The sequence below is a fragment of the Condylura cristata genome, unplaced genomic scaffold (assembly GCF_000260355.1).
Source record: "Condylura cristata isolate star-nosed mole 26May11 unplaced genomic scaffold, ConCri1.0 scaffold00026, whole genome shotgun sequence".
Classification (NCBI taxonomy): Eukaryota; Metazoa; Chordata; class Mammalia; order Eulipotyphla; family Talpidae; genus Condylura; species Condylura cristata.
In genome coordinates, this window is record NW_004567127.1 from 27,318,777 (window position 1) to 27,333,659 (window position 14,883).

General features: G+C 34.7%; 1 protein-coding gene across 3 annotated transcripts in view; it reads right to left on the reverse strand.

Annotated features, from left to right (window-relative positions):
• The window catches only part of GABRA1 (gamma-aminobutyric acid (GABA) A receptor, alpha 1), a 61,752-nt gene extending 47,252 nt beyond the window's left edge, over window positions 1-14,500 (reverse strand). The window contains exons 1-4 of one of the 3 annotated variants that reach the window (XM_012730176.1): window positions 14,440-14,500; window positions 13,689-13,914; window positions 11,272-11,360; window positions 7,922-8,034 (exon numbers count right to left, since the gene is read on the reverse strand). In XM_012730176.1, coding sequence (XP_012585630.1) covers window positions 7,922-8,034; window positions 11,272-11,345 — 187 coding nt within the window. In that variant the 5' untranslated portion in view covers window positions 11,346-11,360; window positions 13,689-13,914; window positions 14,440-14,500. Of the gene's footprint in view, window positions 1-7,921; window positions 8,035-11,271; window positions 11,361-13,566; window positions 13,626-13,688; window positions 14,171-14,439 lie in introns of those variants that run through there. The other 2 variants (XM_004689808.2, XM_012730177.1) reach the window with 2 other exon arrangements.
• Between the last annotated feature and the right edge of the window lie 383 nt (window positions 14,501-14,883).

The following is a 14,883-nucleotide window of genomic DNA, read 5'->3' on the forward strand; positions in this document are numbered from 1 at the left end:
AGCACAGTCTTAAAAGTTATACTTTAAATATGTACTAACATAAATACATTTACAAACAGATATACATCCATGCATACAGGCACATGTATATGCATTATATTATACACTCTAAGTGCTAGATAGCAGTGGAGATGTTATTACAGGGAATTTCCTACAGTGTTGATATCCTGCTAGTAATTATTGAAATAACAGATGATTTCAAGTGATAATACAGAAATATGATTACTGCTTGAAGCAAAATGAGAAAAGCAGTGTAGTGTGGTAAGTAGTAAGTTCATTGAACACTATTCAAAACACTCAGATTTTAAGTCTGATTTTTCTGGAGAACTACTATGAGATACAGGCATGATCCTTTAATATCTCTGAGGAACACATTGTAGTAAAGGTCAGATTATGATACCAGTATCTTTGAAAGATATTTGTTGGGTACATTAATTTACTCAATAAATGTTTATTCAGCATTTCTGTGTACTAGATAGGTATATACTGTTCTAGGTAGTTGTAATCTGTCAGCCAACAAAAGTGCAATGTTCCTGATCTGTACCATATTTCATAGTCTTAGGGAAAACATATTTTGGATAGATAGAAGCATAGATAGTAGATAGATGGAATTTTATATGTATAGTTATATACAAACATGTACATATAAGTTACATTATAAATTTCAGATGATTGTGTGTTCTTAAAGAATGTCTTTTGAAGAGATGACTTTGAACTCAGACCTAAGAGGCGAGAAAAATTCTGTGAATGGCAGATCAGATCTGAAGAAAGACATTTAAAGAAGAGGAAAGAATAAGAATCAGTGCTCTGTTTAAGTAATACAAAGTCCAGTAGACCTGGAATCTAGTGGTAATGATTGTCATGGTACATGATGACCCTCTAGGAACCAGTGGGGCCATACCTACAGAGCTTGTACATTTTACTGAGCAGTTGACTTTTGTTCTAATGCAGCAGGAACCTTTTGGGTAGTGAAGTGCAAGACTTAGTTGCAGCTTAAGAAGCAAGTTAATGTTGTTTGAATAGGGCTTTAAGAGTGTAATAAAAATATAGAAGAAGGACTCAATTGTGAAGAAATACATACAAGGTTTTATTAGGCATTCACTCTATGGAGACTGGATGGACTGGCATTAGCCATAATAATAAAGTATAACTTAAACCCCCACTATGCAACAGTGCTGTTTGGAAATTGAAAGGATACTGGGCTCCTGGCATCAGCACCCCGAGTACTCCTGAGTTACACGATGTTTCAGCTCCCTGCCTCCCGAGTACTCCTGAGTTACACGATGTTTCAGCTCCCTGCCTCCCAGCTTCAAGCAACGTGTTTATTCCAAATCCTTCATTTCTATCCCCCTAATTTTTTTTTAATAGCAAGTTTCTCCTTAGTATGTAAAACATTTTAATTTTGCCTAGGTTCAACTATTAATTCTGGTTATGAAGTAGAAAGCCACATTACAGGGTGTATAACCAGTTCCTCATCTTTTTGTGTTTTCAGACTCCAAGAACTCAGAGGACTTCCCAAGGGGGTTAAAGGTAAAATTTTACTGCATTTTCACTAAGTATTTTCCTTTTGTAATGTGTCTCTATAGAGAAGAGTGAAACTGTTCTCCTAGAGAAAGGAGCTTGTTTTAGTCTACTAAAGTCTTGATCAAAATTGTAAAATATGCAATATTTTCAAAGGATCATAATTCCTCTTCCCGTTGCAGTGGAAAATATTAATACACAGTCCTGGAGGGGTATACCACATACTTACGACTTTGCTTTCTGTTAATATTTTCAAATATTTCCAAAAAAATTCATGAACAACTAGTTTTCAAATAAAAAATCCAAATTCTACCTGAAAAAAGCAATCATTTATAGAAAATATTTAAAAATACATATTCCACACTGATTCTAGAATCAACATGAGAAATGGAGAAAAAGGTCCAAAATAGCTGCACAAAAAATAAACTGCAGCTGTTTCATCATAATTTTGCCTTTATGACTTGAACACAATCTCAGTGGTTACATTTTATCTTAGGAAATTCTTGACACTGATCAGGTAGGAATTCATATACAGGAGAAAATACAAGCATAGGAAGTTTCTAAACATACTTTCCTTTGGGCATCTAGGTTAGACTAACTAGGTGAGCTGGCTTAGAGACCTTCCAGGAGTGCCTTGGCCAAGAAAGGTTAAGGGGTGCTCTGGTTTATCTTACCAGTTTAGTGGCTCTTGGGTTTTGTTACCTGCTTTCTCTCCAGAGTTCTACAGAATTATGGGTTGTCTAAATAGAGATGAATTGCATTATGCCAAAGTCTGAGCATCTGCTGCACACCTTGCTTTAAAAGCAGCAGACAAAACTACAGCAAATTCAAAAAGAAAGGTTTCAGATTAGAATTTCAAAAAAGAATATGAAAAATCATTTTCTGGTAAATGTAATAACAACAGCAACAAAAATGATTGAATAAACCTCTTTTTGGATATTGTCAGTAATTCAGTATCTTTTTATTTTAGTTAAAACTATGACATTGTGGCAGAAATATCTTGTTCTCTAAATTTTGAAGGCTCTGTCCTTTTAATATAAATATAAAATCTATTTCAATTTCAGTTGAATATGAACAAAATGATCCCCTCTGGTCTCAGCATCACATAGGATGCAAAAAGTAATAATAATAACATGAATATCAACTACCTTATAGTTTTGAGATACAGTAATGTTTAAATAATGTAAAATTATACTGCTTTCTCTAAACTTTAGTCACCCAAACTTTATAAAGTCATACAAAATTTAACAAAAATTATTATGCCTTTTATTGTAAATTAACTCTCTTAGTTTTCTCTTTGCCGTTTTGATATGAACACAACACAAGATCCCAAGAAGTCAACACCACTTAGCCAACAGCATGCATAGCCAACCTAGCTTTTTTGAAGATGCTTGAATTGGAAAGATGAGATATCCAAAAATTCAAAAAGGTTATACAGATGTCAAAAGCCCAAAATTAGGAATGTTATGAAAATAGGGCAAATGTCTGTTTTGAGGCATAGATTGCTTGATAAATAGAATGCTGATACTAAAAGCCTTGGGAATAGCCCTGGTTATACTCCAGTCCAAATGCTCACCTAGCTAATTAAGTAAAATCTAAAATGAACAACAAAGACAAACCCAAACTGATAACACTTTCAGGAAAAGAAGAAAAGCTTAACTAAGTATCTGTTAAGGGTATAATAAGAATAAATAAAGTTCATTTTCTACCCTCCTTGCAACCTACCTTGTTCACCTCCTCCAACTCTCTCTCTTCTCTCTTAATTTTTAATACCCTGTTTCGCTTTCCTTCTCATCATTTTATTATTCCAGTTCTTTCTGGCTATTTACTTATTTACTTCTCTCCCTGTCTGTGGATTTGCCACATGATTACTACATATTCACCTCACTGCCTTCATTGTCTATATAGTTTGATGATAAAATCTTTGAGAGACCTTCATTATCCTTTACTTTATTTTTGAGATTAAATTTAAGGCAGAATTTAGAGATTATATTGCTAGAAACTACCTTCAGCAGGGAGGGAGGGAATGTAAAGTTCTTTTATTCCTTTAAAATGTGCACCCATTATAGTCTCATTCTTTCTGCACTATCCTGTTTGAGTTCCATTTAAAAATGGCTGCAATGATGTTGTTATAGAAAGAAATATCTTGTGTAAGCTACATCTGTAAGAATGAGCCAATGAGCAGAAGGAAGGGTCATCTCTCAGCCTGGTAGCACATCTCAGACATTAAACTATGTGGCATCAGCCTTACTCACCATGAGATTTATGTCTTCATTGAAGGGTAGGTATAGTTATGGTAGGGCAAAAGGAAAGCGAAAGGTGATACCAGAAGAGCATCCCTTATCCTTAGAAACCTGAAATTTTCCTTCTGCATGAAATTCTAGATCTATGTTTAGTGATTATTTTTTCCCTTATGCTACAATGTTAATGGCTGAAATTTTACCAAAATAGATGCAGCTCAGACAGGAGGAACATCCTTTATCGTTTTAGAAAGTTGGAGAAATTGAGGTTTCTTCAGTTTATTATAATCACAGTCATTAAGGAGAAATATTGAAAAGTAAGCATGTTTAGAAAGTCTTTGATTTGGTCATGATTTAAGATAAAACAGTAATCTGATAAATAAATGACCCCTGACCCACCTGTCCCATAACACAGAACTTCCCCTGTACCATTTCCTTGGGTGTTGTTCACCTCCTCCATCTCCTTCTCGTCTCTCCTAGCTTTTAATACCCTCTTTTGCTCTCCTCTACCATTTTCTTCTATCTTCCAATTCTTCCTGGCTTATCCTCCCCATAAATCATTGTACACCCCTGAACTATTTAATTCTTTATACCATGGTGTAAATGTCTATGTTTAGTGGTTGTTTTTGTCCCTATGCCACTATGTTGACGCCAACATTCTGCCGCCCCTGGCTTCAAGGGAGAAAAAAAAAAAAAAAACAGCCCTTAAATTGATTTTAAATTAGAATCAATTCAACAATTACTGACAATTTTGATTTGTAATTTCTGGCTACAAGCTGTTTCATCTCAAATCTACTAAAAGGTTTCTTCATTAATTTTGCACCTGAATGTGGCCAACTAGTTTTCCTTTTTACGTTTCTGAATAGAGCATATAAAATTACTAGAATTCCATCCATTCTGGTACTTTTATCTCCTCTAGCTTTGGGAGGGATAAAGTCCCTTTCAGCTCTCTTTTATGGTTTCATTTTCTTTTCACTTTCTCAATATTGCTCTTGGCCAGGTAGTCTTTTGAAATAGTGTGGAAATATCTGCAAACAAATTTTTATAATCTGAATGACCATATTATATATTTTTCATATCAGTTTATGGATACACTATGTATCAGTTTATGGAAACACTATGTATATCTCCAAAGAATGATGCTATCCTTTCTAATACATGTGTATTTTTCAAAAACAGGTCATGATGAATTTGCACGGACATTAATCTCAAGTCTTATCACATTTCTATATTTCCTGTATATTCAGAACAAAATGTTCCTCCTTTCTACACAATGTTGTTTTCATAAAATAAGACCTTTGTCCAATAAAGAGAGTGGACCCCTTTCTCTTGTAATGCTTGTGATCATGGACCTAGTTAGAGGATGCTTTTACACAATTATAAGCTAATGATATTCTCTCCAGTATTTTCTCTACATAGTCTTTTCCTCTAAAGGCAAATAGGTCATGTTTAAAAAAAAAAAAAAAGGGTTATTTCTACAATGAAATCTTCTGTATGTGTGTCACACTTACCGGAATTCTATGGTAAAAAATGAAATGAAATAACTTACAGAAAAATACGTGTTAAAAAATTTCAATTTATAACATCCAGAGATCATAGTACTAATGGTTTTATGGTTTTCTCTAATTCTGCAACTAGTTATATTTTTAGACATCTAAAAACTGCACTTGATGTTTTAAAGTTTTCCAAAGGCAACCATTCTCAAAATACACTAAAAAATGACTCTGAAGATATGTGTAGTAAACATGCCACGATATCCTTTAGGGAAAAAAAGACACACTCCAAAATTAACAAACATTAAGCTTACTATTAAAACTTTTTTATAAACCTCTAGTCAATCAGAATCAATTGCAGTATATTTCAGATTAATGCATAAAATAGTTACAGTGAAAAATATTTGAACTAACTTTTTAAAATATCTATTGTGTTTAATATCTATAGTTACAGTGAAAAATATTTGAACTAACTTTTTAAAATATCTATTGTGTTCTCAAAATGATTATTTCCAGGAGTTAGAAATATCAGGAAAATCATCTTCAACAAAGATTAATGCATACTCACTTTTGTTAATTTTCCCAAATGCTTTAGTTCTCTACTGCTACAACATATTACATCTATTTCAACTAAAAAGAAATGCCTTGAATATTTTGATCTGCTACTACTTTTGTTCTTTAAATGCATGTCTAATTTTGTTATTTTGAGAGAACAAAATAGATAACAAAAGTAGAGTTTTCCAAAATTGTCACGATTCACTACTTCTGGTAACAAATTACCATTACATCTAATCTTGACAATTAGCTTTTCAACCATTCCTAGTCTACATTATATATCCTTAATGTCTATTGCTCTCCAAAACCTACGAATGTATATGAAGAGTAGATAAAATGCATTCTGCTTATCCTGTATTGAAAAATCAATATACCCATTTATTGAACATGCATTATATGCAATTAAGTATAAAGGAGCACTCATGAATGTGCTATTGTACTCCAAACAACCAAGTAGTAATACAGCCACACAGCTGGCCATTAAAGAAAGTGTGTGCCTGTGCATATGTGAAATTCCCTAACAAATTGAAAACTATGCACAGCACTTACTGAGGATACTCACAGTAACATGTTATAATCGTAAAAAGGATTCCCTCTACTAGAACGAAGAGTAGGTTTTCTGGATGTGTCATTAAAATCCAGCTGATATAGTAGGGATTGATATCAGGGAGCAGAAAGGACAATAATAAAAGAATAAGAGACATTCCCTTCAATATTTCAGAATTTTTTTTTGAAAGTTGTTTCACTATTTCAATATTTCTATTTCTTCATTCCTTCCCGACTTGTATCTTCGTACTTTATTTTAAACTTTATTAATTAAAAACATTTTCTTAAAACTGATAGATTTAATATACATAACCATCATATTAATATTTCACAAATACAGTTTTATAATACACTTTGTGAGCAATAATATTATGCCTTAAAATTTGTCTAAAAAGTCAGTAAAGAAAAGGTAGGTAGAATATAAACCCAAATATAAATCTAAAGAAATTTAGATAACATGTCCTAGAATGAGTGTTTGAAATTGACCAGTTACCTGACAAAACCTTTGACAGGTATTTGAGCTGTATCTTTGACAAAATAGTTTCCTTAAAGCTGAGACACTAGTGGAGCCTGGCAGCCTCAATGGAAACACAAGAGGCATCCAGTTGATATTACCCAAAGCAACCCTAAATCCACTTTGCATATTTGAATTATGATTCTTCTTATTTTTCGTACTTCTTTGCTGTCTAGATGAAAGGACTATCTTGATATTGTCATTTAGTTATAATTTAAACATTGCAATCAGTTAGTTTCTACAGTGCTTCCAGAAAAAAAAAAAAAACATAAGTTATAGTTGGGAGTCTAACCCAACAAGGTTAGGGGAAATTCTAACCTTGGTTTCCTATGTGACTTTGAATTAATTTATTTCCTTCTTAAACTTGTTTTTCTCTGAGATCAATATTTGTTTAGGTTTCATTAGTTTTTGTTTAAATAACTTAGCTTGATTATCTTACCCACAGATTATTCAATAAGTGCTAACATTGTATTATTAAGTGCTATCTTCTAAGTAGAAATTCATTAACATAACCAATTAAGTAGTATACAAAGAAAAATAGAATTTTAGTATAAAAAACCGGGTTTAAATACATGTGTAAAAAAATTAATTCATTCTAGAGGTGGTGGCACTCTAGCACAAAATAGTGGGTCAGTATGCAATATTCCAAAATAAATGTTTATACCATCAAATTCAAAGATATTCTACTTGAATTCAGTGCAGACATAGTACAGCCAAATCAAACAGATAATGGATTTCAGCTACAGGAAATATTACCCCCATTTCCCCACTGTAAGAAAATCATTACACAATGTATTATAGTCGTCAAGTAAATGTAACTTTTTTTTTATGGTATTAAGAGAAGTTTGTATCTGCCTTTTACTAAATAAGGATATGTGCATGAAACTACAATGATGAATTTAATTTACATTGCACATTCTACTAAACATAAGATTGTTCATTAAACCACATGATGCCATTCTTATTACTTTACCATTTTGAAGGAAAGCAAGACTTGAGTAACAAAGTTTTAATACTGTTTTCTAAAATAAAAATACAATAATATAACCCACCTCCCAATCCTGGTCTCAGGCGATTGTCATAACCGTCAAGGAGTCGGTCCAAAATTCTGGTGAAAACAGTGGTATTGTCTTTAAGCTCATCCTGTAATGACTGTTGTCCATAACTGAAAAAGGCATAAAGGGGGGCAATATCTATGTTATTCATTTAGACATTTTAAAATAAAATCTGTTCCAGATTTTTGTACTTTGCTTTCTGTTGAAACTTAATTTGAATATTCTTTCTGTAAAGTAAAAAATGTAATGCTTTAAATTTTACAATTTTGTCAGACTTTTTTTCATAGACAATAAGCTCTTTAACATTTCTAACTATAGGAGGAAAATTACAGGAAATGAATTTTGTCTTTACACTTCTCAGTATGTACGCAGTGCAGTACTGCATGTCTTCATAAAGCGAGCAAAAAGTTAATGCATGCTAGAAAAAAAAAAGAAATCAGGAAAACTTCTCCTCCTCAAAAAAATATGTTTATGAACTACCAAAATCATTAATAGTTTTGTTTTCATTAAACTTAATATTAGCAGCATAAACCTAAGGATTTACCTACTGATGTTCTTCATCGACTTTATATTTATGTATTTTGTTGTTTAATGCTCTCTCAAGATATTTAGATAAGAAAAATAGATAAAAAGTGTTTCTTGGGATTATTACATTTGCACATTGGTGTATAATTTCCATTTTATTTAGAATTTATGAACCAGATTTTATTACCTGCTTATTCAAAACCTCTAATGGAAATTTTGATGTCTGATATTAGAAGTAAAAGATAACCTTAAAAAAACTATTGCTCAATACTCTTAATTCCTAGTTTATTAAACTGTAGTGCAGATTTAGGGTTCTGTCTAAGGAACATGGCTATTTTGTGATCAAAGACTGAACTAGACCCCAGTTTCCTTCAACTTTTAATCTAAACTTTATTCCCATCTTTATATATTGGGGTAATTCTTTCTATGTAAATCTCTCTAGTTGAGGTGTAGTTTTATCCCTCAATAGGACTAGTCTTTGGTTTCAATTATGTAGCGACCACAGTATGTCATGGGTTTCTCCCATCAATGTCATTTTATCTATGCTTCTTGATTCACATGGTATGCAATATTTAGTATGGCAGCTCAAAATCCTGTGAGAGTTTCTGTCGAAGGATGGATAATACTCACTGATAGATTTCAATGAAATCTCTGACTTTGAGTGAAAAAGAACTCATAAAGTGTGTAAACTAAGATACTGCCACACAATATCACTTTCTCACATTCTAGTGAACATGCTTTTGATTTTACTTGCATGTTTGTTTATATTATAACTAAATCTAAGAAAAAGTGACTTTTGAAACCAGGTTTTGAGAGTAGTAAGAAAAAAAAAATCAAAGTACTTCAACCACAATTTTGTAGGTAGTTTTGTACTAGCAAAATGCAGTGGCCATTTTTTTGGATGAAATTTTAATTTAGTAAAATTATGTTAACTAAAAAATTCCATGATATTAAGCATATGAAATATACCTCTATAAAAAATTTTTCATTCTCCTAATTTCAACATCAGTATTGTGCAGACTTAAGGTTTACTCTCCTTTGGCAAAATTAAGCATCTTGCTGGTTTTTGAAATCAAATTTTCAATGAGCTGTGTCTTCCAGCGTGTCTCATTAACAGATGACACCAATAAAGCAAAATATAGTCTTCTGAGTGCAATTATTTATAAAAACTGATTGCCACAAACCATGTACTGTGCATGCATCTTTCAAGGATATTGGAAGGTCATCTTGATGAAGTGGAAAAGAAATGCTAGCACACCTTAAGATGTGAGGACAACCTGATCAAGTAGTCTGAGGAAGAAGTCAGTGAGATAGGAAGTGGAGCACAGATGAGGTCCTTTGACATGACAGAGTACAATTAAATTGCTAATATCATTCCTAGAATATGGAACTGTCTGTTACCTTTGCCTGCAGGCCCTTTGTTTTCACATAGAGTATGCCAAATTAAGGAAATGGCTTTTTCCTGGTTTTATCTTTTTAGGTGTGACATTCTAACTATTTACATTGGAATACAAAGGTCAAAAGAACTCTTCCCTCCCTCCCTCCCAGAAAACCCACTCTCTTCCTCCAATTGCAGTGGCTAATCTTTCCTTGAGGTGATTTTATAATCTAGCTGTTCTTCATTTTTACTTCTGACTTACTATGTCCAACAGAAATTGTCAGAGAAGAACCCTAAAGATAAAGATTATTTAGTTAGTATTAAGCACTCATGCCAATGTAATGTTTCCTAAACTGAATATATAATTTGAAAAGAAATGTCAGTTACAGTACCTGATTTTGATTCCATATGAACCACTATATAATAATACACTGTGCACTAACTCCATCTACAGGTCATTACAATAGTAACACTTCATATAATTTTTCAAAAGCAGGGAAGAATATTTAACTCCTAAGATCAAGAGTATCTGGCCATAATGCATTTCCTGTTCATCTGGCAGGGTTATTCACCACATGCAGTAGCCAAAAAAATAATAACAGGTAACTTTTCAATTTAAGAAATCCTCCTAAATTTTTATCTCTCCAGACATCCATTTTTCTCATCTTGTAAGGGTTCACTTTCCATTACATCTTGATGACTTAAGTTTTTATAATATGGCTAACACTTTTTTGCCAGCCACAGGAGTGTACTACACAAGAAATGTAAAAGTAGGTAAAAAAAAAAAAAAAAGATTTTTGAATTGTTTGGTCATTTACATCATTACCACTATAAAATGTTTGTCGGCATGATCTTATCATTAGTAAACATTTTGAGTATGGATGGATTACTAAATTTTTCTTAGAACTGATACCAGCGTAGTAATGCTTACATGAAGTTAAATTTTATCTAATGTTTTTTAAATATATGGCTGGTATAGTCTACCTCTGTTGGTTACATAAATAATGGTTTCAAAATGTAAAATGCACATGCATTTGTAGAGACTTGGATTTTCAAATTTCAAATTATCATTTTAAACTTTCCACTTCCAAATGACTCTGCCATAGGATGCAAACATCAATTGGGGTCACTTTTGCTATGAATTAGGAAAATGAAAGTTTGGTTAAGTTACAACTAAACAGTGAGAAGTTTGATTTAAGACTTAAATGTTAAATCAATACAGTTATTAACAAAGGCATGTTAAGTGTATTCTAACAAACATACAGATAAGATGATTTATTTTTTTCATATTTCTCTTCTTTATTCTTAGCTGGAATTTTATTGCAGTTAAGTTTTTTGAATTCCCTTAGTCATGAATTCATCCAAGGACAGTTTTCTTCCCCCTGATAGAATACATGAAAAGTTACAGAAATTCTCATGCAGATTTAAAATAAATTGTCCCCACCTTCTTCCAGTCAGTGTGCTCAGAAGGAGGGTCCAGGCCCAAAGATAATCAGAAAGACCAGGACTTCTCTTCATGGCGGGCTCGTGCAGCTGAAAAGTAGAACAAGTAGAGATCAATGTCTCTTGCAAGAAACATCAGGTTATAACCACTAGGGCTGACTGAGGCAGTTCAGATGAAGCTTTGAAGTCAGGAAATGACCTCACTGGGATATGACACCTCATTGGAAGCAATGGAAACCTGGACCATCCATTCTCTACTTTCCCTTCGATTTCTCCATTCAGAAATATATCAGTGTCTCAGTATCGCCTGTAAAAGAATACAAGTTGAAATGCTTTCAGGTGACAGTGTTGCTCAACATAAAACTGTGAGTTGTTTTGTTTTTTCCCCTCTAGGTTTTCTATTTCCAGCATAGTTTGGATACTCCCTTTGGTTGTTTACCATCTGAAAATTTTGACCTTTCTGATCTGAGTTTTCACAACTGAATTGTGCACTGAAATTTTTAAGCTGTGTTTATGACAAAGAGCATGTTTGCAAAGTGGGAAGGGGTAAGTTATTATACTTTGATGACTGAATTCATGTGTGCATACTGGATGTACTTTGATTATAGCAGCAACTGTATTTATCTATAAAAAAAAAAAATAGGAAACACACTGTCACACTGTTGAATGCCGAAGTCATCCTTATATTCTCTGCAAGTGATTGCTTTGTTAAATATGCTCACTGATGTTCCTGTGAGGCTAAAGGACACACTTTATAGTCAAGCCATGTGCTCATCTCTCACACACAAACCACACTCACATAAATGCACAAAATATGCTCACACATATCTTTTAAGCCCTCTTGAATTCTGCCAGGTTGCTGCGAGAAAATGTTTCATCTCAAACAGATGGAAGCTGGAGTGCTTTGCTTTGCATGCACAAGGGAATCTTTTTCCCTCTTAGGTAAAGTGCAATCAATCACCCTCTGATTGTTGAATTTAGACTTGGTAGTGGGTTGCTGGAATGGAGCATTATGAAAATCTTAGAGAATTTTTAAAAAAATTATTATCTCTTATGGAGTCAATTTCTAAAAATCAGTGAATTACCTGATTAAGGTACAGATATAGTAAGATTTTATTTTAATATGCTATAATTAATTCCAGTCATGATATGAATTGCTCAAGGTATTTGATAACACTTGCCTGAATAGCTAACTCCCTAGTAGGATAGTGATTAATGGATTGTTACTCTTTTAAAGCATATTTGCCATCAAGGACCCTATAATTTAATGTGGTATGCCTTTAAATACATCTACAAAGATATTAAATACACTCAAAGATCATGAATATCAGTAAAAAATTATAAACAGACATGTAAGCAATGAAACAATGTGTTCAGAGAGAAATTATCTAGATCTAGAGATAAGAACTGTGAACCTCATTATGGCTTTTACTTAATGTAGTGATGGATTTTGACACACATGAGTTAAATATGACAAGAAATTTTGATAGCTACCATTATGTTAAAATATTGCATCCAAATCGCACTATTGTTATTTACCCTTTTATGAATCTTCAACGTCTATTATGAAGGAAAACAATTCCTTTTTCCCTACTAATTTTTGTTGGTCTTTGTTGAAGGGAGGAGGGTGGGTAATTCCTGAAGGGACAAATGAAACAAACCATAACCCCAAAGCAAAGTATCAGGTTTTTTGTTTTTTGTTTTTTGTCCTCCTCTGACATTTGAAAAAGAGAAAAACAAGCTTATCGTGGCACTTGAGTTGTTGAGTGAGAAAGTTTCTTGCAAATACAAACATAATAGTCTAAAAGAAATGCTAAGCAGCCTTACCCCTTCCACCTTCCATCTCCCCCCAAACACACACACTCCAAGCACCCACATCCCGGGCCACCCACATCAAATGTAAGTTGAGTTTTTCGTGATCGGAATGGGAGAGACCCCTACACCAGAGGGCATTTCAGCAGCGTCCACTGTAAAGGAGAAAAGAAGAATCTGTGCAGCCAGAATGAGACTGCCTTCCCTAGGCTGGAATGCTGAGACAGGTTTCCTGTCCCAGCGTCTGAACTTTCCACGATGCCCCCCGACGCCCCTCCCCACCTCATCCCAGCTCCCTCCTAGAAAAAAAAAAAAAAAAGGAAGAAGAAGAAGACCAAAAACAGCGTGTCGCCACCCACCCGCGGAAAAAAATTCAAATCTACTTAAGAATGGGGGCAAGAAAAGATGAGAGGCAGGGGGAGAAAATAATGTTCCTGTATCGCTGCGGTTTCCACCCTGAAAGAAAAACATTCGTTGTTTCTACCTGCTCTGGGATCAGGCTCTCGTCTTCTCCCTCTTTTTTCCCCCACTAGATCATTCCCGTCTCTCCAGCTAGGAAAAGCCACGTTCAAAGCTCACTGTGTTGCGGTCCGAAGCCGCACTTACCTCGGGCCCCCTCTGGGCACAGGATCGCTCAAGACCCGGGAAAAGTCTGCGAGAGAAAATCGTGGAGAGCCTGGAGCCAGCGCGAGTCCGCGCGTCGGGCGCGCCAGGAGCTGAGGGGCGTCCTCGCTCTGCCTCTCACTCACTCGGTCTGAGCCATCATGGACCCTGCGTGCGCCTTTGCTGAGGATTTCACACCCAAATTTGCTTCTCAATATCCCTTCTGCAGCTATACAACAAAAGATTTCTCTTTACCAAGACAGTAGTAATACGTCCCAGGGCAAACCGGATGTGAAATAGGCGGTGACTTCATGCCAGAGAGATTTTATTTTAGAAAGGAAGGTGGTACCAGCCTCTGGATCTGGAGACCAATCCGCCCATTTTTTATATGCAGCACAATTTAACTTGCACCGCTCTGGCCCTAATCCCTTCTCTCCAGCTGCAGACTCAAATCCTTCAACAATCTGCTGCAAGCATTCCCTTTTGAAGGGGGGGAGAGGGGGGGAGTAGATTTGGGGGAGGGAAGTAGAAAGGTACTACACTCAGAATCTTCACACTTTTAATTTATAAACACTATATTAAGGTGTGTCCATTAAAAACAAAGCTGATCATTACAAATATTCCACCTTTCATCAAGTATTTAACTAATGAATTCTTGTGAATAAATGCAAGCTAGGAAACGGAGATGCAGAGTTACACATGTGGGGAACACACCGTCCTCTCGCCTCCCTCCCTCGCACGCACTCCCACATACATGTCTAAATCTCTGTGTCTTGCAGAGTCACGAATGATGAGAGATGGTACGGAAGAGTCCTGGACAGCAGCGATTTGGCCACCAAGTGTAGAGAGTCCTTCGCACTTTCACAGGTTGTGAGCGCTTCCACCCCACCTTCTGTCTGAGCTTAAAGGGCAGCGAGACCGCGCTCAGAATGGTTTCTGTTTTATGTGGCAACTGTTTTCGGTTTTTATGATATGGAGGAACAAACACGGGGTTTTTAAAATATGAATTATGCTGGGTTCTTAGGACAAGGAGACTTCAACTTTAAATAAATCGCTCCGGTCATTTTTAGGTTTGAAAGTCATATATCCATTTCCGGAGCCATCCCATTGCCTCGAACTCAGTCGTTCTCGGGATTAGGAAAATGGGAGTGGGGGAGGAGAGATTAACAACAAGGTTTTTAGAAGTCGGGACATAGCT